The sequence below is a fragment of the Aphelocoma coerulescens genome, unplaced genomic scaffold, assembly GCF_041296385.1.
Source record: "Aphelocoma coerulescens isolate FSJ_1873_10779 unplaced genomic scaffold, UR_Acoe_1.0 HiC_scaffold_64, whole genome shotgun sequence".
Classification (NCBI taxonomy): domain Eukaryota; kingdom Metazoa; phylum Chordata; class Aves; order Passeriformes; family Corvidae; genus Aphelocoma; species Aphelocoma coerulescens.
The window spans coordinates 623,507-643,880 of NW_027183992.1; the positions used below are offsets into that span (position 1 = coordinate 623,507).

The 20,374-nt window shown below is 60.3% G+C and overlaps 2 protein-coding genes across 2 annotated transcripts in view; one reads left to right on the plus strand and one right to left on the minus strand.

The window, feature by feature from the left end:
- LOC138102231 (zinc finger protein 418-like) overlaps window positions 1-20,374 on the minus strand; it is a 69,001-nt gene that overhangs the window by 5,238 nt on the left and 43,389 nt on the right. The window lies entirely within an intron of this gene.
- LOC138102232 (zinc finger protein 551-like) lies at window positions 9,848-14,861 on the plus strand. The gene is made up of 3 exons (XM_068999961.1): window positions 9,848-9,924; window positions 12,892-12,970; window positions 13,156-14,861. The coding sequence occupies exons 2-3, from the start codon at window positions 12,919-12,921 to the stop codon at window positions 14,340-14,342; spliced, it is 1,239 nt and encodes a 412-aa protein (XP_068856062.1). The 5' UTR covers window positions 9,848-9,924; window positions 12,892-12,918; the 3' UTR covers window positions 14,343-14,861.

The window sequence follows — 20,374 nt, forward strand, 5'->3', positions numbered from 1 at the left end:
TGGGATATACTGAGAGTGCCTGAGACCATTTGGGTGGGGACTGCAACCACACTTCGAGCAACTGGGAATGTGCTGGGGAGAACTGAGACCAAGCTTGAGGCAACTGGGGGCAAGTGGAACTGACTGGGGCCTTGCTGAGAAAGACTGCCTTCATACTGGGACTGACTGGGACTATGCTAGGGGCAACTGGGAGAACTGGGAACACACTGGACAAAAGCTGGAGGAGGAACTGGGAGCAACTCGGAGCGTGCTGGGGGAAAATGGTATCACAATAGGGAATGACTGGGAGTGACTGGGCTCCTACTGGGAGCACCAGGGATCATGCACGGAGGGAGGGGAAGTGACCAGGATCATACTGGGACTGACTGGGCTCCTACTGGGAGCAGCCACTTGCGGGCCCCGGGACCCCTGAGCCCCTTTCCCGGCCGTGCCGCCCCTGCAGCCCCCAGACCCCCCCGCCGGGGTCCCGCCAATCCCAGGGGTCCCCCCTCTCGGGGTCCCCGCTTTGGGGTCCTGGGGCTCTCCTCTCTCTGCGGTCCCGCTTACGGAAGCCGGGGCTCCCGGGGCTCCCCAAAACCGGTGTCCCCCCGGCCCCGCCGGCCCCGCGCGCTCCCCACGCGGCCCCGGCAGAGCTCGGAGGGCCCGGCCCGGGAAGCCCAACCCCCACCGCGGGGGGACCCGCATCCCCCCGCCCCCGCCGGGGCTCTGCCGCCACCGCCCCCGGGAGCCCCAAAAACACCTCCCGGGGACCCCCGATCTCCCCCCGAGCCGCACCTGCGGGATGGGGGGCGATGCTCCCGGGGGGCTGCGACTTCAGCGAGCGCTGGAGCCGCGGGATTCCGCCTCTCCTCCTCTCTTCCAGCTTCCCGCTGCCGCTCCGCCTCTTCCTCCCTCCTCCTGCTCCTCTTCCTCCTCCCGCCCCGTCCCAATCCCACCTCCCCCTCCTCCCTCCCTCCCTCCTCCTGCCCCGTTCCCGAGCCGCTCGCAGCCCGCGGGAGCAGCGGGGATGGAGCCGGGACAGGTCGGGATGGGCAGCGCGGGGCTCTCGGCTGCTCCCACCCGCTGGGGGCGGGGGAACCCGGCCCGGGGAAAAGGAGAGGGAAACTGGGAACATTGGGGGCTGCAGATCCAAACTGGGCCTTGTTGGGGACCCTGCCTGGGGACTTGCAGCCCTTGGGGCTCCTCTCGAGAGCCTGGAGAGCCGGGAGGGGGAACGCAGAGAGGGCTGGGGGATTCCAGCAGCGGCACCACTGGCACTGACTGGTTTGTACTGGGATAACTGGAACCTTACTGGGGCCACTGGGAGTGACTGGGAATGACTAGGAGCATGCTGAGGGCAGCTGGGATATACTGGGAGCGTCTGTCAACCATACTGGGAACGACTGGAACCACAATGGGAACAACCAGGACCATGGTGGGGAGAAATGGGGCCACACTGTGGTAACTGGGAGCGAGTGGGAGTGACTGGGTCTGAACTGAGGGCAACTGGGCATGACTGGGACCATGCTGGGAGGAACTGGGATCATATGGGGATGGACTGGGACTATTCTAGGGACAACTGCACTGTGATCCTACTGGATCATATTTGGGGCAACTGGGACTGCACTGAGGGTGACTGGGAGTGGCTGTGAGACACTGGGATCACACTGGAAGCAGCTCAGGGCAAGTGGGAGTGGCTGGGAACATGCTGGGAGCAACTGGGATGCACTGGGAGAGATTGAAACCACAGTGGGGGTAAATGGGAGCAACTGGAACCACACTGGATGATAATGGGAGCAGCTGTGCCCATGCTGGGGTCATACTGGGATCCTACTGCAACTGACTGGGATCATACTGGGAATGACTGCAATAGTACTGGCAGTATCTGAGAGTGCCTGGGATCCTACTGGAATCAGACTGGGACTGACTGGAAAGGTGCTAGCCATGACTGGAACCATACTGGAAGTGACTTGGAGCAACTGGGCCCAGACTGGGAGTGACAGGGAGTCATTCTGTGCATGACTGGAATAATACTGGGAATCTCTGGGTGTGACTGGGACCATACTGGAAGTGACTGGGAGCATCTGGGCCCAGGCTGAAATAATTCTGGGAGTGACTGGGATCATACTGGGGGTGACTGGGTACAACTGGGATCATACTGGAAGTGGCAGGAAGTGACTGGAATTATACAGGAGGCTACTTAGATCATAGTGGCATTGAGAGGGAGCAACTGGGATCACGTTTGGGGAACCTGGAATGATACTCGGAGTGACTGGGATCATCCTGGAAATGACTGGAACCATACTGGGAGTGACTCCGGGTCCTATTGGATCATGCTGGGAGCCACTGGGATTACAGTGGGTGTGAATGGAACTTGACTGGGGGTTACTGGGAGCTACTGGGCCCATGTTGGGAGGAAAAAGTAGAAACATTGGGAGCAACTGGGATTCACTGGAAAGTACTGGAACCATGCTGAGGGGATTGAGACCACAACTGGGACAACTGGGATGATACTGGGAGCAGCTGGGACCACACTTTGGGACACTGACAGAAACTGGGATTGCCCTGGAGGTAAGTGGGAGAAACTGGGAAAGACTGGGATCATTCTGAGGTAACTAGAACCTTACTGGGGATACTGGGAGTGCCTGGGAATGACTGTGTGCATGCTGAGGGTGACTGGGATCTACTGGGAGTGTCTGTAACCATACTGGAGTGACTGGAACCACAATGGGAACAGCTGGCCTGATGCAGTGGATCTACACTGGGGGCAACTGGGATGACTGGGATCATGCAGAGAGGGACTGGGACTATCCTAGGGGCAACTGGGTTCATACTGGGACCACAGTGGGAGCAGCTGGATCCATGGGGGGTGAGACTGGGATCACACTGAGGGAGACTGGAATCATACTGGCATTGACTGGGAGTGGCTGTGAGCAACTGGAATCACGCTGAAAGAAACTGGGATTATGCTGGGAGTGACTGGTATTTACTGGGAGAGACAGGGAGCCCCGGGGATCATAATGGAGACTCCTGGGGTCACACTGGCATTGATAGGGAGCAACTGGGAATACACTGCGGGCCACTGGCGTCATACTGGGAGTGACTGGGATCATGCTGGGAGTGGCTACAATCACACTGGGTTATAGTGGGTGTGATTGGACCCTGACTGGGCGTTACTGGGAGCTACCAGGCCCATGCTGGGAGCCACCTGTGCACACACTGGGAGGAGCTGGGAACTGGGAATGACAGGGTGCATGCTGGTGTCAACTGGGATGTACTGGGATTGACTGGGATAATTTTGGGGGCAACTGAACCATGCTGAGGTAACTGGGAGTGCCTGGGAATGACTACAAGAATGTTCAGCACTACTGGGATATACTGGGAGTGCCTAAGACCATTCGCGTGGGGACTGGGAACAACTGGGAATGTGCTGGGTTGAACTGGGACCAAGCTGGGGGCAACTGGGGCAAGTGGAAGTGACTGGGACCCGGGACGGCACCAAGGCCTCGGGGCGGCTCCAAAGGGCCCCGCCCGCCGCCGCTCCCCGAGGCCTCGCCGCTGCTGCCGGGGATCGGACACCGCAGGCGGCCCCGGCCCCTTCCTCTTCCTCCTCCTCCTGCCGGGATTCAGCCCCCGCCGCCGCCCGGCTCCTTCTGCCGCTCCTGCCCGGCACGAAGCGGCGCTGCCGCTGACGGGGCCGGAGCGCGGCTGCCCCGCGACTGCCCCGCGCCTCAGGGCCGGGCCGGGCAGTGACCGCACGGCTGGGGAGGGACCCCCCGCTGGCCAGGGCAGGGACTGACCCCATGGGAGGGACCCCCCGCTGGCCAGGGCAGGGACTGACCCCATGGGAGGGACCCCCGCTGGCCAGGGCAGGGACTGACCCCATGGGAGGGACCCCCCGCTGGCCAGGGCAGGGACTGACCCCATGGGAGGGACCCCCGCTGGCCAGGGCAGGGACTGACCCCATGGGAGCGACCCCCCGCTGGCCAGGGCAGGGACTGACCCCATGGGAGGGACCCCCCGCTGGCCAGGGCAGGGACTGACCCCATGGGAGGGACCCCCGCTGGCCAGGGCAGGGACTGACCCCATGGGAGCGACCCCCCGCTGGCCAGGGCAGGGACTGACCCCATGGGAGCGACCCCCCGCTGGCCAGGGCAGGGACTGACCCCATGGGAGGGACCCCCCGCTGGCCAGGGCAGGGACTGACCCCATGGGAGCGACCCCCCGCTGGCCAGGGCAGGGACTGACCCCATGGGAGGGACCCCCCGCTGGCCAGGGCAGGGACTGACCCCATGGGAGCGACCCCCCGCTGGCCAGGGCAGGGACTGACCCCATGGGAGGGACCCCCCACTGAACAGGGCAGGGACTGACCCCATGGGAGGGACCCCCCACTGAACAGGGCAGGGACTGACCCCATGGGACGGACCCCGCGCCGGAGCAGGGAAGGATTCCTGTCCCCGAGGGGAAGCAGCGGCACGAACTGAGCGCGACTCCCATCCCTTCTCCCTGCCCCGCTGGGCACAGCAGGGAGGAGCTGGGAATAAAGGGAACTCCGGCAAGGAGAAAGAGGTCGCGGGAAGGTTCTGTACCAGGGTTTATTTTCCTCCTCACTCTCCTGTTCTGATCCGCTCCGTCCCAAATGCACTTCATCTCCCCACGTCGGGGCTCTTGTGGCCGCGATGGCGATCCCTGAGTGACCTCTCCCTGCCCTTAGGCCGAGCCACGAGGACTCGCATCTGTTCCAGTTCCGTGCAATTCACGGGCATTTGGGGCAGCTGGAGCGAAGCAGCTGGAAAGCACAGCGGGCTCGAGAGGGACTCAAGCAGGGCAGGAGCCGGGGCTGCCCCGAGGGAGCTCTCCCAGCACGAACCTTCCCGGGCTCTTTCTAGGGGAATTTCCTTGAATGTTTCCATTCATCGCTACAAAGCAGAGTCACAAGTGGAGCTGAGTCTTCACCTTGAAATGAGGGAATCGAACGCGTGCGCTGGGACTGCTGCAAACTCAAGGTGTTTCTTGATACTTTAATCTTGCAAATATTCAGCCCCTCAGCAGCGATATGTCTGCCAGCCCACCGGTTTCTTGCTCAGACGTGGCTCGGAGCTTGGAGGGAAATCCAAAGTCCCAACAGAATAACCTCTGCCATCATTTTATTTTTTTCATAAGTACGATGTCTTATTTTATTGTATATACTATTTTACTTTGATTTTTTTCTCTTATTCTTTTTTTTTCTTCTATTTTATTGTGGTTTTTCTCTATTCCCTTCCCCTCTCCCCCCGCCGTTGTTCTCCTCCCGGAGGTTTGTGGTGAGGGGTTTTCCCACCGGTTCTCCCCCGGAAACCAACGAAATCGATCAAAATAATGATGAATTTTTGAATTCTTTCCGCTGCTGTTTCCAGAAGGTCCCGGGAGGAGCCGTGGGCGGGGAGGGGGTTCCCGGTGCCGGGGGCAGTCAGCGGTCGCCGGGCAGATCCCGGCGGCGAAGGTCCGGAGGCAGAGAAGCCAAAGTGTCCGAGGGAGCGCGGGGGGAGGGGACGGGGCAATTCCAGGGAATTCACCTGGATCCCCTCCTGGCATCCCCCGGGACCCTCCTCGGCCGCGCCCTGCGGGACCCCCGGGCCGGGCTGGGCTGAACTCCCGGGCCCCGCGGCCAAACTCTGCCTGGAACCCGCTGGGTTCGGCCCGAAGCGGGGCAAGCTCCGGGACCCGCGGATCCATTTTGTCCTGCGGCTGCGGGGCCCCAGCCCCGGCGGAGCAGGACGGGGCGCTGTGACCCCGATCCCTGACTCCCAATCTGCTTCTCTCTCGCCTCTCCTGTCCCTTTCCTTTGGGTGATCGTAAATCCCGGAGCGGCTGCAGAGCCCCGTGCCCAGCTCGGGTTTCCCAGGAAAGGGAGGCCTGGGGCTGAGGTGCCCCCGGGGTCAGGGAAACAGGGGATGCAGGGGCTGGGAGAGGAGGATACCCGGGAAAGGGGGTGCAGGGTGGTGTTGGTGCAGGATGAGGCGTGCAGGGGGGTCCCAGTGCCCAGGAATGGGGATTCAAGGGGGTCTCAGGGTGGGTCCCCAAAGCCCCTTGCAGGGAGGAGCAGGAGCTGGGTCAGGAGCGCTGTGGGAGAGAAAAGGGGTGACCCTGGCATGGGGGGACATGGGGGAGTCACACGCACTCCGAGGGGGGGGACACGACCCCCGGGGACCCCCCTCACCTTCCCCCGCAGGTGGAGGCCGAGCCCCAGCCCAGGAGGACGAAGCCCAACACGAAGCCCCCGACCCCCGTCAGCGTCTTGGGGGCCGTCCGGCGGCAGCTCCGGGGGCGGGAGGGGCAGGATCCGGGAAACGGCGGCGGCTGCCGGGAAGGGACCCGGACGGAGTGGGACAGGCTGGGATGGACTGGGACACATTGGGACCCAGCGGGATACACCAGGACCAGGACTGGAACCCACTGGCACCAGAATTGGGGTAACAGGGGCCACACTGGGAGCAACTGGGACCACACTGAGGGCTAGCGGGAGCAGCTGGGAGTGGCTGGGAGCAGCCGGGACAAACCGGGCGAACATGGAACAGACAGGGGACACGGAACAGCCAAGGGACACGGGATGTCCAAGGACCGTGGAAGGTCCATGGAACGCTGAGCGTCGCTGCCGCGGCTGGAAAAGGTTGAATGGAGTTTTTATCCCGTGCCGTTCCCGGCGAGCAGCGGCAGCTCCGCGTCCCCGGCCCGGGGGTTGGGGCAGGGGAGCCGCTGGCAGCACCTTCGGGGCACAGCCGGGGGCTGGGGGGCTCCTCGCCACAGTTCCTTTTCTCTCCCCAGCTAAAATCGTTCCCTCCCATTCCAATCCCCTCCATTCACATTTTCTCCCCAGAATTAAAGTTTTCTCACTCCAGTTAAACTCTTCTCCCCAGTTAAGCCCTGAGGCTCCTCCGTGCCCCCGGCTCCTCCTGGCAGGACGTGGCCGGGACCTTCTGGAAACAGCAGCGGAAAGAATTCAAAAAGTCATCATTATTTCGGTTGATTTCGTTGGTTTGCGGGGGAGAATCGGTGGGACAGCACCTCACCACAAACCTCCGGGAGGAGAACAACGACGGGGGGGAACGGGGTGGAGGGAATTGGAAAAAAACCACAATAAAATAGGAAGAAAAAAAAGAAAAAAACGAAAATAAGAATAAGAGCAAAAATAAAGTAAAATAGAATATACAACAAGATAGCATAACGTACCTATGAAAAAAATTAAATAACGGCAGGGGTTGTTGTGTTGGGACTTCTGATTTCTTCTCCAAGCTCCGAGCCGGGTCTGAGCCAGAAACCGGTGGGCTGGCAGAGACATCGCTGCTGAGGGGCTGAATATTTCCAAGACTGAAGTATCAAGGAACACCTGCGGTGTCCGATCCCCGGCAGCAGCGACGAGGCCTCGGGGAGCGGCGGCGGGCGGGGCCCTTTGGAGCCGCCCCGAGGCCTTGGTGCCGCCCCGGGTGCCTGAAGGAGCCGCTCGGCGGGACGGGGGAGCTGGGAACGAGAGAAAACACAGAGAAAAGAATAAAATCCTATCAAAGAGCCGCACCGAGGGGAGGGGGATGAGAGGTGTGAATGGAATAAAATGTAGAGATTAGAATAAAAAATTATGAAAGAACCGCCCCGGGAGTGGCCGCTGCGCAGCGACTAAAAAGCGGCACCGGGGGGTTCCGGGGGTTGTTCCCGTCAGCTCCGCTCAGCCCTCGGGCACCGCGCTGGGGCCCCGCGCACTTTTCCAGCCCGGCCGCCCCCACGGGCCGGACCCCGCGGCTCCCGCTGCCGCCGCCTCGGACCCGGAGAGCCAAAAAACCCCGGAAAATCGCTGCCAAGCACTAAAGAACCTTTCCGTGCTCAGCGAGGGGCGCAGAGGGGGGATCCTTATGAAGTCCCCTCAGTCCCTGCTGGGCACGGCCGGGCATTAGCGCAGCTCCCGGGGCTGTGTCCCGGCACCGGCTGCTGCCACAGGGCACGGCGCTGCCGCGCTTGGGCATCAAACGCGACAGATTTGGGGAGCAGGGACGGCCACAGAAACCCTCGGGGAGCCCTCGGGAGCCTGGAGCTGCACGAGGGACACAAAGGATGCCCCGGACACAGCGATGGCCCCAGCAGCGGCTCTGTCCCCCAGCACGGGGCTGTGTCCCAGACCCCACGCTCCAGCCCGAGGTTCGGGGGCGGCAGCGGAGCTGCTGGACGGAGCTTCCAGCCCCGCCAGCTGCAGCTCCGATCCCTTGGGCCGTGACGCCGGTGACGGGTGTCCGTCGGCGCTCGGCGTCTGTCAGCTTTTGCAATGCAGAGGGAGAAACTGAGTCCCAAGTGGAGTCGGTTTCCATCAATTGCTATTTCTCCTTTCTTTTCCATGACGGATTTCACAGCGCTTCCTTTCGGCCCGGAGATTTGGAGAACAAAATTCCCGGCTGCCCCGGCATCCCTGCAGCTCTCCACAGCCCCAGCCTCGTCCCTCCTCTCCCGTTTCCTTCTCTCCAGTCTCTCCCTCGTGGCGCTGCCGGCTCAGAGGAAGGACATTCCCCCGGCACCCGCTGCCTCCTCCTCCTGTCCCGTGGGGCGCAGTTGGTGCTTCTGGAGCCGCCTGCCCGCGCAGCCGGACCCGCCCTGCGGCCGCTCAGCGCCGGAGCCGAGGGAATGAACTGCAGGCACCGCTGGGCTGGGCTGGCCCCGGCCGGGTGCCCGGTGCCACCAAAGCCGCTCTGGCACTCTGCTCACAGCCGCAGCACACGGAACACAGAAGGAAAGGCTTGTGGGCTGGGATCGGGGCAGGGAGAGCTCACTCACTGCTCACTGCCAGCGCCACAACAGACCCGAGCTGGGGAAATTAATGGAATTTATTTCCAAACCAATCACACCAGGAGAAGGAGAACTAAAACAAATCCTAAAAAACACCTTCCCCACCCCTCCCTCCTTCCCGGGCTCCCAGTCTCCGCCCGCAGTCCCTTCTCTGCCCTCCCTGCACGGCAATCTTGTCACCAGCCATGAACTTGGCTTTTGCCTCATCCCGGGATCTCTTCCCAGACAGGAAGAACTTTCCCCAGCAGAGATGCAGGCCCTGACGGCCTTTGAGGCTCAGGGTGTTTCTCCTGCAGCTCCTTGCAGGTCTCCTATTCCCGAGCCGGCTCTCCTGCGCCACAGGACTCTGCCGGCTGCAGCTTTGCAAACGACAGGTCCAGGTCTGGATGTTCCTGCACGATTTGCTCGAGGTCCTTGGGGGCTGCAGCCGATCCATTGTTGCTCTGTTCCTCCTCGGCACGGAGCCCATGGATCTGATGGCCCCTGGCCAGGCCCTGGCACAGGAGGTGGAACCCGGGTGCTGCTGCAGCGGTGCCGGGGGAGCCCCAGGACTCGCTGTGGCCGCTGTGGCAGCCGCAGCACAGCCCGTTCCCAGCGAGGAGCCGAGGGCTCCGTGGGGCTCTGCAGGACCTCGGCCCTGGGGCTCATCTGCATCAGCCCGGGCAGCTGGGCTGGACTTGGCTTCGTCTGTGTCTCGGGCTGCCCTGGCACAGCAGCTGCCCAGCGCCCAGGGGACAGCAAAGGGAGAGGGGCAGGTCGGGGTGAGCTTCAGTGTCTGTGCCCGGCAGAAATGCCAAAGCCTTCCCTAAGGAGCAGGGAGTGCTGCCAGAGCACAGGATGCTGCTGCTGCTGCTGCTGAGCACGGCACGGCCCCAGGGCTGATGTCAGACAAAGCCGGGATGGGAGCCACAAACAACAGGAGGAGGAGGAGGAGGGGCAGGAGAGGAGGAGAAAGGACAGAAGAGCAGGAATAGCGATGGGGGAGGATGGATGGAGGATCTGGAGCGGGAGGAAGAGGAGGGATAAAGGGGGAGGAGCGGGAGGAAGAGGAGGGAGACAGGAGGCAGGAAGAGGAGCCGCCACGTGCATCCATCGCTCTCTGTGTCCGCAGCTCTCGGCCTCGCTCCCCCCATCCCGCAGGTGACCGGCGAGGGGCAGCTGGCCCCAAATATCTTGGGCGGTGCCTGGGGTTGTTTTGGGAGAGGGGATTTTTGGAGCTTGGAGGACTCCAGCACCGAGCCCCAAATATCTTTGTTGGTTCTTGGGGGAAGGGGGGTTTGGTGGGGCGGGGGGGGAGGCGAATGTTTGGATCATGCAGGACTCCGAAGGTGAGTCACAAATGCCCCTTAGGGGATCTTGGGGAGCTCCCGGGACGCGGGATGGGGCCCGGGAAGGGTGGGATGTGGATTGGGGTGTGGGATGAAGTCTGGGGGAGGGGGATGGGCGGGATGGGGCCTGGGATGAGGCAGCCGAAGGTTGGGGATGATGAGGCCGGGGGGACTCCACTCCTTAGGGCCCTGCGGGGTATCCGCCGGCTCCGAGGGAGTTTTGGGGCACCCCTAATCCTGAGGGGGGTGGTGCTGGCAGCGGGGGGACACGTGGCTCCGGAACCTCCCGACCCAACCGGCGCCCCCCTCGCCCCCAGCGCCCCCCGGAGCGGAATTTGGGGAGGGGGAGGTGGGGGCGGATTGCTTGCGGGAGCCCCGCGGGGCCCGGCCCTGCCCGGGCACGGCTGATGCCGCCCGCCCGCGCTCCGCACTGGTCCGGACTGGTGCTCCCAGTGCCGTGCGGGGCGGGGCCACTCTGGGGACCCCCCAGGGCACAGCGCGGCTGCTTTGGGGCTGTCGGCAGCGCCCGGCGCTGGGCATGGGGCGTGTGGGGGAAGCTGGGGCCGCACTGGTGGCACTGGGGGTGCTGGGAGCCCCCTCGGCCGCGGGCGAGGAGCTCTGGGATGAGGGTAGGGGTGGAAAAGGGGGAACCCGTTGGCAACAGGGGGAGAGCAGTGAAAAGGGGATCGGACTCCTCAAACTGAGTGGGAGAGGGGACTGAGGGCCCCAAACCAAGCGTGTGGGACACTGAGGCTTTGGGGAAAGATGAGAAAGGAGGCGGATTGGGGGGAGAGGGAGGAAAAAGGGAGTGGGATCCTTCCCCTTAGTGGGGTCGGTTGGTGGCTTAGGAATGGGGCATGATGGGAAAAGGGTGGAGGAGGGGGAAAAATGGGGGGTGGGACCTCCAGTCGAAGTGGGAGGGGTGTGGGGAACCCCAAAGTTGCCATCATGGCAAGGGACTGATCTCCTGTGGGAAGAGCTTTGGCTGGAGCACGGAGCTGATCGCCCAGCACAGGATCCAAGTGGGGGAGAAGTCCTGTGTCTGCCCAAGCTTTGCCCAGAGGTCCTATCTCAGAGGAGAGAGACCCTACAGGGGCCAGGAGTGCAGGAAAAGCTTTGATAGGAGTCCCAACCTCACCAGGTACCAGGGGATCCACACTGGGGAGCCCCTATGGATGCCCAGACTCTGAGAAGGGCTTCACCGTGAGCCCCAAGGCCCTGGAACACCTGGAGGAGACACCTGGAGGAGGGTCCCTACAAGTTCTCGGCTGGAGGACGAGCTCCAAGGAGCCCAGGTCCCCCCAGAACCACCACCTGAAACAGAAGGTGGTGACAACTCTCCATCCCAGGGCCCTGGGAACACTGTGGGGTCTCCAGCCTGACCCCCTCCAGCAGGGGCTCCCACCAGCCCTCATCCTGCCCCTAAAATCCCTTGGGATCTCCCATCAATCTCTGCATCCCCCGTTTCCCTCTCTATCCTGATATGAGACCAAAGGGCTGGAAGTCCCCACCCATGGTGACCACAACACCAAATTTTTATCTCCAACCACCAGTTTTGCATCTTTTCCCTTGGCCAGGTTCCCCCTCAGTGGGTGGGAGCAGCCCAGAGCCCTGCACTGCCCATCCCGACCTGTCCTGGCTCCATTCCCATTCCTCCCGTGGGGTGTGAGGGGTTTGGGGAATCAGGGGAGGAGGAGGAGGGATGGAAGAGAAGAAGGAGGGAAGAAGGAGTGGGAGAAAGGATGAAGAGAGGAGGAGCAGGAGATGGGATTAGGGAGAAGGAGGAGAATGGATGGAGTAAGATGAGAAGAAGGCAGAGGAAGAGGAGGAAGCTCATGGGTCCAGCGCTCCCAGAATTTGCAGGCCCCTCACCCCAAGGAACATTGACCCCCCCCATCCCACAGGTACCGGGGGAGGGGGAGCTTGGCCCAAATATTCTGGGGAATCCCTGGGCCGGTGTTTTTGGGGGGGATGTTTGGATCTTGTGGGACTCCAAAGCTGAACCGCAGGTGCCCCTTGGGGGGACACTGGGGGGTCCCCAGGAGGTGTTTTGGGGGGTTCCTGTGGTGGCTGCTGGCAGAGCCCTGGTGGGGTCGGAAGCATGCGAGTCCCTCCCGCAGTGGGGGTTGGATCCACCTGGGTCAGGCACTGCTGCCTCCATCCAGGAGTCAGGGGCCTGCAGGACCCATCAGTGGAGACAGAGGGGGAACCTCGGGAGCCCCAGAGTGAGGAGAACAGGGAGGGGCAATACTGGGACCAGGGGACCCCCGGCAGTCTGGAGGAGCGAACCCCTGTGACGCCCAGGACCCCAAAGTGGAGAGCCCAGAGAGGGGGGAGCGCTGCGATTTGTGGGACCCTCAACAGCCTGGAGAGGGGAAGGGGGGGACTCCTGGGACCCGCTGTACCCTGAAGCCGAGAATAAGGGGAGAAGGGACCCCAGGACCATAAGTGGAGTTCCCTGGCATCCCTAATTGGGGAGACAGAAGAGGGGGGAACTTTTTGGATTCCTGGGACTCCCAGCAGCCTGGGGAGGGCGGGGACCAGGTAGAGAGGGGGACCGCCAATACAAGCGTGACCCCCAGCAGCTGGGACAGGGGGAACCTTGAACACCAAAGGGGAAGGACCAGAGACTGGGAACTCCTGGGAGGCTTTCTCAGGGCTGACTCTTGGTGTTTGGGAGGTTTTTATGGATCCTAGATGCCTGGTGACTTCTAGAGCTGGACTTGGGCAGAGGGACCGTCAAACTCAGCGTGCTCATCCCATTTTCTCCCCAAACCAGGATTTCCCATTCCCAAACCTTGGCCAGATGGAGGAGGAGGCTGCGAGGAAGAGGAAGATGCCCCGGGAGCCCCAGGCAGGTGAGGAGGAAGTCAGTGCCCCTTTCCCCCTCTCTCCTGCTCCATCTCCCAGCGCAGCATCGCCCCCGGCTGCAGGACAACCCCGCTGCCGACGCCGTCCTGCCGGGGACGAACGGGGGGGATCTCCTTGCCCTTCCCTGTGGCACGGAGGCAAATCCCATCCTCTCCTTGTCCTTCCTCCCCAGACAAGGAGCTGAGGACGGAGCCCAGGGAAGACAAATCCCCTCAGCAGAACCTGGTGGAAGAGGCCATTTTGAGCGGCTCCACGGCGCAGGAATCCAACGGGGAAGAAAAACCGCAGAGACCCCACAGGAGGAGGGGCTGCAAACGCAGCCCAGGGTGCTCTGAGGAGGAAAGACCAACCCTGTGCCGGGAAGGCGGCCGGAGATTGAGCCAGAGCTCAGACCTGGTGGTCCATGAGCGGCTTCACACTGGGGAGAAGCCCTACAAGTGTGGGGAATGCCGGAAGAGCTTCAGCCAGAGCTCCCACCTGATCCGCCACCAGATAATCCACACTGGGGAACGGCCCTATGAGTGTGGGGAATGCCAGAAGAGCTTCAGCTGGAGCTTCCACCTGACACGCCACCAGAGGATCCACACTGGGGAACGGCCCTATGAGTGTGGGGAGTGTGGGAAGAGCTTCAGCCAGAGCTCCAGCCTCATCTGCCACCAGAGGATCCACACTGGGGAACGGCCCTATGAGTGTGGGGAATGCCAGAAGAGCTTCAGAGACATCTCCACCCTGCTCTGCCACCAGATGATCCACACTGGGGAACGGCCCTATGAGTGTGGGGAATGCCAGAAGAGCTTCAGAGACAGCTCCACCCTGCTCTGCCACCAGAGGATCCACAGTGGGGAACGGCCCTATGAGTGTGGGGAATGTGGGAAGAGCTTCAGCCAGAGCTCCACCCTTCTCCGCCACCAGAGGATCCACACTGGGGAACGGCCCTATGAGTGTGGGGAATGTGGGAAGAGCTTCGGCCAGAGCTCCACCCTGCTCCGCCACCAGATGGCCCACACGGGAGAGAGGCCCTACAAGTGTGATGAATGCCAGAAGAGCTTCAGCACGAGCTCCACGCTCCTCCAGCACCAGATGATCCACACGGGGGAACGGCCCTATGAGTGTGGGGAGTGTGGGAAAAGCTTCAGCACGAGGTCCAGCCTGATCGTCCACCAGCGCATCCACACGGGAGAGAGGCCCTACGAGTGTTCCGAGTGTAGGAAGAGGTTTCAGACCAGCTCCAGTCTCCTCAGGCACCAGCGGATTCACACAGAGGAGAGGCCCTTCCGCTGCCCCGACTGCAGGAAGGGCTTCAGGCACAACTCCACCCTCATCAGGCACCGGCGCATCCACACCAGGGAGAGGCCCTAGGAGTGTCCCCAGTGTGGGAAGAGCTTCTCCTGCAGCTCCCACTTGACCCATCACCAACGGAGGCACTGGTAAGGGAAGCCCTGCGAGTGGCCCGAGTGCAGGAAGAGCTTCATCCTCTACTCCAACTTCATCCCCCAGTGGGGGACCCACTTTTGGCAGAGCCCTGGTGACCCACATTCCTCGTGATCCAGTTTGGGAAGAGCCCTGGCTGGTGCTCTCCACGTCCTCCTGGATCCCTGTAGGCACCTGGGTGAGCGCAGGGGCTGGAACATCCATCAGGACTCTGATTGAAATTGGAAATTCATTGGGAAGAGCTGATTTGTTGAGGTTACAGCCCAAAAATTCTCACCTGCTCTGTCCAGTTGTTTCTTCTGGTGGCATCCAGCAATCCTGGATGATCTTGGAGGTCTTTTTCAACCTAAATAGTTTCCTCCTTCCTCCTGTCAAAACAAGCAAAATTGGGGTAGAAATAAAGGAATTCAACAAAGGTATCTAAAGCAGCACCATTTTACCGGGATTTGGGGGTGAATTTGGGGTTGGTTCAGGGGAATATTCGGGAGGATTTGGGTGTTGTGAGGCCATGGGCTGGGCAGACGGGGCCATGATCTCGTAGTTGTGCTGGCAGAACGTGTCCACCTGAGCCCGTCTGTTCTCCAGGGATTGCGGGTGTCTGTCCCAGTCCCTGGCCTGGGTCTCCCCGTTTGGGGTGTGCCCCCCAAAGTGCCCAAATCGCTGCTGAAGTGCCCGAGCTGCTCTGGGCTGGGGATGTTCCTGTCCACCAAGCTCTCCTGGTCAGTGCCATGGGGGGCTGGGAGGGGATTGAGGGGGTCGTGGGGGCATTGGGAGGGGCTTCTGTCACTCTTGATGGGCATTAGTGGTGCTTGGAGGGGGCTTTTGGGGTGGTGTGTAAGGGAGTTTTGAGGGTCTTGCCTTGGCTGTGTGTTTGGAGAGAATTTGGGTGGTTCTTGGGGTCATTTATGTTGCAGAGAATGGTTGAGGGAGTTCCTGGCACAGAGCTATGGGGTGGTTTGAGAGGTCTGGGAGTGGCTGTGGGGCTGGGAGGGGGTTTTAGGGCGCTTGTGATCCCCCAGAGCCCCAAAACTGCCACCAGACCCTGCCCCCCAAGATGCTGCTGGGCTTTTGGGGCTTCATGTTGGGGTTCATCCTCCTGGCGCTGCGGGAGAAGGTGAGGGGGTGTCCCCAGGGGCCGTGCGTGTCCCCCCCCAGAGCGTGTGTGACCCCCCCCATCCCGGTGTCACCCCCTTTTCCCTCCCCACAGAGCTCCTGAGCCAGCCCCTGCTGCCCTGGGACGGAATTTGGGGAGGGGGCAGAGGGGGTGCGCAGCCCCTGCCGGGGGATGACCCCGGCCCAGCGCCCTTCGTTCAGCACCGAGCTGGGCTTGGGGCCGCAGGAGGAAGAGGCCGATGGGAAGCAGATCCTGCAGGGGGGACAGGGCTTGGGCTCAGGTCAAGGTCCTGCCCTGCACACCTGGCTCAGGTGTGAGCCTGCCCCGGGAAGGGAGCAGGACATTCCCATCCCCACGGATCAGGGCTGGGAGCAGCACTGGGAGCAGGGACATGGAAATACTGGGAGCCACTGGGACCACACTGAGGGGTGAATTATCCCCCCCAGCACCTTTCCAGGCCGCCCTGTGACCTGAGAAATGCTCGCTGGGCCTCAGCCTTGGCCAAGAGCCCCCGGGCTCAGCTGCTCTGAGCTCAGCCGCTGCCGGCTCCCGCAGCCCGCCCAGGGCCGCCCTGCCCGTGCCGGAGCTGTGCTGGAATTCTCTGCTGCTGCTGGGCCACTCGGGGGGTCTGGCCCAGCAGGAAAGGTGACCCTGAGCCAGGAGCTTTCCTTGGCCGCAGCAAAGCCTCAGCATGGAAAGACCTTCCCAGCGCTGTGCCCTGGGCCGGGAGGGATTGTGCCACCAGAGCTGTCCCTCCATTTCTTCTGCCAGGCAGCTCTAGGACATGGAAAGTGGAGAAGCCAGAGCTGCCTCTCAGCTTTCCGCAGCCCTCCAGAGGAATCCTGTGTGGGAAGCAGCCTGGGAACAGGGTTTCTGTGCCAGGGCAGGGGAATTCAGAGCCCTTTCCTCCCCCGTGGGCCGAGGCTCTGGCCCTTGCCCTTTGCAATGGCCCTGCAGCTGCCAGAGGGGCCTTTTTGGCTCAGCTGAGAGCAGTCCTGCTGCAAGGCTGTCCTCGAGCTGCTTGGGCTGCACATGTGCCCAGGGAATGCTCATTGCTTGCAGTCTCAGGGGCTGTGGGTGTGCAGGTGTAACTACTGCAGGAGGGAACAGCTCTGCTGGGGGCAGTTCTCTTTTTCTTGGTGTGTTTTTTATGTTGAATGAACGTTCCCTGCCAGCTCCGGGCAGAGCTCTGTAGCTGTATGTGCCACTTGTCTGTGGCACTGTGGCTCAGGAGGTGTGGCCAAGGGGAGCTTGTCCGAGGTGTGGGCAGAGGAATGGCCATCAGGCCAGGCTGGGGGGTCAGCGGCCGGTCAGTTGCGTTGCGTGGCCGCGGCTCTGGACGCTTGTGTGGGAGCGTGTGCAGGGCTGGAAGGCTGGGGCTGCCGCCGCTGTGTCGCAGAGCCGGGAAGGCCGGGGCTGGCCCGGCCCTGGCCCGGCCCCGCCAGCTCTGCCAGCTGCCGGCGGGGACACAAAGGGCAGCTCCGAGCTGCGGCCGCTGCGCTGCGGCCGCACAAACGCAGCGCCCGCAGAGCTCCAGGGCAAGGTGCTGGCCCTGGCTCGGGGCTGGGCCGGGGCCAGCGGCAGAAAATCAACTTGCAGCTCGGGCCCCGCAGCAGGGAGGAGCAGCAATTGCTGGGGGAGAGAGACTCTTGCCAAGGGCCTGCGGGGCCGGGCCCCAGGGAACGGCTTCCCGCTGCCCGAGGGCAGGCTGAGATGGGATGTGGGGCAGCAATGGTTCCCTGGCAGGGCGCTCAGGGCCTGGCACAGGCTGGCCCCAGAAGCTGCGGCTGCCCCCGCATCCCTGCAAGTGTCCCAGGCCGGCTCGGCCATTGGGGCTTCCTGCCCAGGAGGGCTGGGCTGGGCTGGGGCTGCTGAGGGCGGGATGGGCTCTGGCTGAGCCAGCTGAAGGCTGCGCATGATGAGGCCGGGGGGACCCCGTTGCTGAGTGGGTTCTGGGGTATCCCCCATTCCTGAAGGGATTTCAGGGTATGTCCCATTCCTGAGGCGGTTTTGCGGTCCCCCCAATGCTTCGGGAGGGGTTCTGAGAGGGGGGCTCTGGTGCTTGGAAGGGGGACCTATTGGCTGGGAGGTTCGGAGCCCATTTTGGGAAGGATGCTGCTGTTTCTGGCAATGTTTGGAGGTTCTGAATGGCCTGAGGGGCCCTGGCTCTCATTCTGGGACTTGAGGTGAGCCCATGGGCACAGCAAGGGCTGAGGAGAGGTTCCAAGCTCCCATTAGGGATGGAGGGATTGAGCGGGTGCCTCCAATAAACTCAATCCCAGCCCCAATGTGTCGATGGCAGCCCCAAATGGCTCGATCCATCAGCCCCAAGGCCTGGCTGTGGGGAGTCAGGAACCACAGAAGGGGAATTGGTGTCCAGGAGGGATGGGATGGGATGGGATGGGGATGGGGATGGGATGGGATGGGATGGGATGGGATGGGATGGGATGGGATGGGATGGGATGGGATGGGATGGGATGGGATGGGATGGGATGGGATGGGATGGGATGGGGGTGGCATTTTGGGGGTGGGATGAAGTTTGGGAGGGATGGGGTGCTTTGGGCACTTGGAGTGGGGCACTCCAGGGAGGGAAAGCAGGAGCCGCTTTTGGGGAGGCTCCTGCTCCTTTTGACAATTCTGGGGCCTCTAAGTGGCTTCTGGGAGGTTGCAGGGAATTTGGGGAAAGTGACGTAAACCCACCACAATCTGGGGGGCTGAGGTGAAGTCCCCACATTTTTGGGAGGGTGAGGGGACCCCAATTGGGAGGGGATCCTGCTGCTTTGCACCCCTTCAAGGGGGTGAGAAGTGGCTTGACAAGCTGGAAAGAAAGAAAGAAGGAAAGGCGGCAGAAAAGTTCAAGGGAAGTAAGAAAAAAAAGAAAGGAAACAAGCAGGAAAGCAACAAGAAGCAGAAAAGAAATGAAAAAAGGAAAGAAAAGAAAGGGAAAAAGATCGAAAAGAAAAAGAAAGAGAGATAGGAAAAAGAAAGGAAGGTAATGGAAAGACAGCAATCAACAAGAAATTGAGAAAAGAAAAGGAAAAGGAAATGACCATAAGAAAGGATGAAAATTTGTTCTTAATAAATATGAAAGAAAGAGCTTGAATGGAAGAGAGAAAGGGAGAAAGCAGCAATAAAAGGAAAGAGGAAAGTGAAAAGAAAAAAGAAAAGGAAAAAAATAAGCAGAAAAATACAAAGGAAGGAAGGAAGGAAGGGAGGAAGGAAGGAAGGACGGAAGACTAAATAAAATGGAACCAACCAGAAAATAGAAAATAAATAAAAGATAAAGAAAGGAAGAAGGAAGGACGGAAAGGAAGAAGGAGAGAGAGAAAGAACGACCAAAAAAAGAGGGGGAAAAGATAGCAAAATCAGAAAGAAAACAAGAAAGCAAGCAAGAAGATAGATTAAAAAACAGGGGGAAAGGAGAAAGAAATCAAAAAGAAATAATGAAAGTACGGAAAAAGAGAAAAAGAAAGAAAAAGGAAGCAAGAAAGAAAGCAGCAAGAGAAGGAGAGAGAAAAGGAAAAGGAAATGCAGAGAAGAAGATGGAAAGATGGAAAGATGGAAAGATGGAAAGATGGAAAGATGGAAAGATGGAAAGATAGAAGGAAAGATAGAAAGAAAGATGGAAAGATAGAAAGAAAGATGGAAAGATGGAAAGATGGAAAGAAAGAAAGAAAGAAAGAAAGAAAGAAAGAAAGAAAGAAAGAAAGAAAGAAAGAAAGAAAGAAAGAAAGAAAGAAAGAAAGAAAGAAAAAGAAAGAAAACAAAGAAAAAGGAAAGAAAGAAAAGAAAAGAAAAGAAAAGAAAAGAAAAGAAAAGAAAAGAAAAGAAAAGAAAAGAAAAGAAAAGAAAAGAAAAGAAAAGAAAAGAAAAGAAAAGAAAAGAAAAGAAAAGAAAAGAAAAGAAAAGAAAAGAAAAGAAAAGAAAAGAAAAGAAAAGAAAAGAAAAGAAAAGAAAAGAAAAGAAAAGAAAAGGGAAGAGAGAAGGAAGGAAAGAAAAGCAAGAAGAGAAAACAGGGAGGGAGGGAGGGAGGGAGGGAGGGAGGGAGACCTCAAGGATGACAAGCTCTTGCTCAGCCTGGGCACCTTCTCCAAAGGCACGCTCCACGCCCCATGTGCAGGTGAGTCCAGAGCCAGGGGGATGCTGCCAGAGCTGGGCATGGCACGGCCTGGCCGGGCACCAAAGGTTCCCCCTTTGCTGGGGCGGCTGCAGGGAATTCTTCAGTGGCTGCCAAGCTGCTTTTGGGCTCTGGGCAGCTGCTGAGGAGGTGGCTGTGCCATGGCTGGCTGCAGGCTGGGCACATGTCCTGCCCTCCTGCTCTGCTCCCCAAGGCAGCAATGCTGGGCAGCTTTGGGCCCAGCTCTGAGCACGAACAGCACGGCCTGGGCACTGCGGGCGGCTGGGACAATGTTCCGGTTTGGCCAAATTTAGAAATATATCCTCTGAGGGAAGGCACAACCACCCTTCCCCCCACCAGGTTCAGGAAAAATAAATTTTCCTCAAAGGAAAGTGAAAGAGATAAAAACTATTTATTTAACAAACACATGGGAAAAGGATAATAATGCTAAATAATAAAATCTCTCGCTGTGGAGGAAAAAGCTGGGAAAGTGTCAGAGTCCTCCCTTTGGTCTCCTCGGAGCTGGGGCTTGGCCCAGGGCCAGGCCCTCTGTGCCCGGTGGAAAGTCCTCCCGATGTGCTCTGATGTTACAGCAATCAAGCAGTCCAGCAGAAAAGGGAGAAAATCCGAAATTCCGGGGAAGGAAAAATTCAACTCTCAGTCTCTCTCTGGAGAAAAAACAGCTGAACCACTGGCCAAAAAACTGTCCTCGGGAAAACAGCAAACCAG

Excerpts from the sequence above, each read along its gene's own strand:
- LOC138102232 (XM_068999961.1), top strand. The coding sequence starts at position 12,919 with ATGGAGGAGGAGGCTGCGAGGAAGAGGAAGATGCCCCGGGAGCCCCAG. Across the intron at positions 12,971-13,155 it reads GCCCCGGGAGCCCCAGGCAG|ACAAGGAGCTGAGGACGGAG; the intron begins GTGAGGAGGAAG and ends CTTCCTCCCCAG.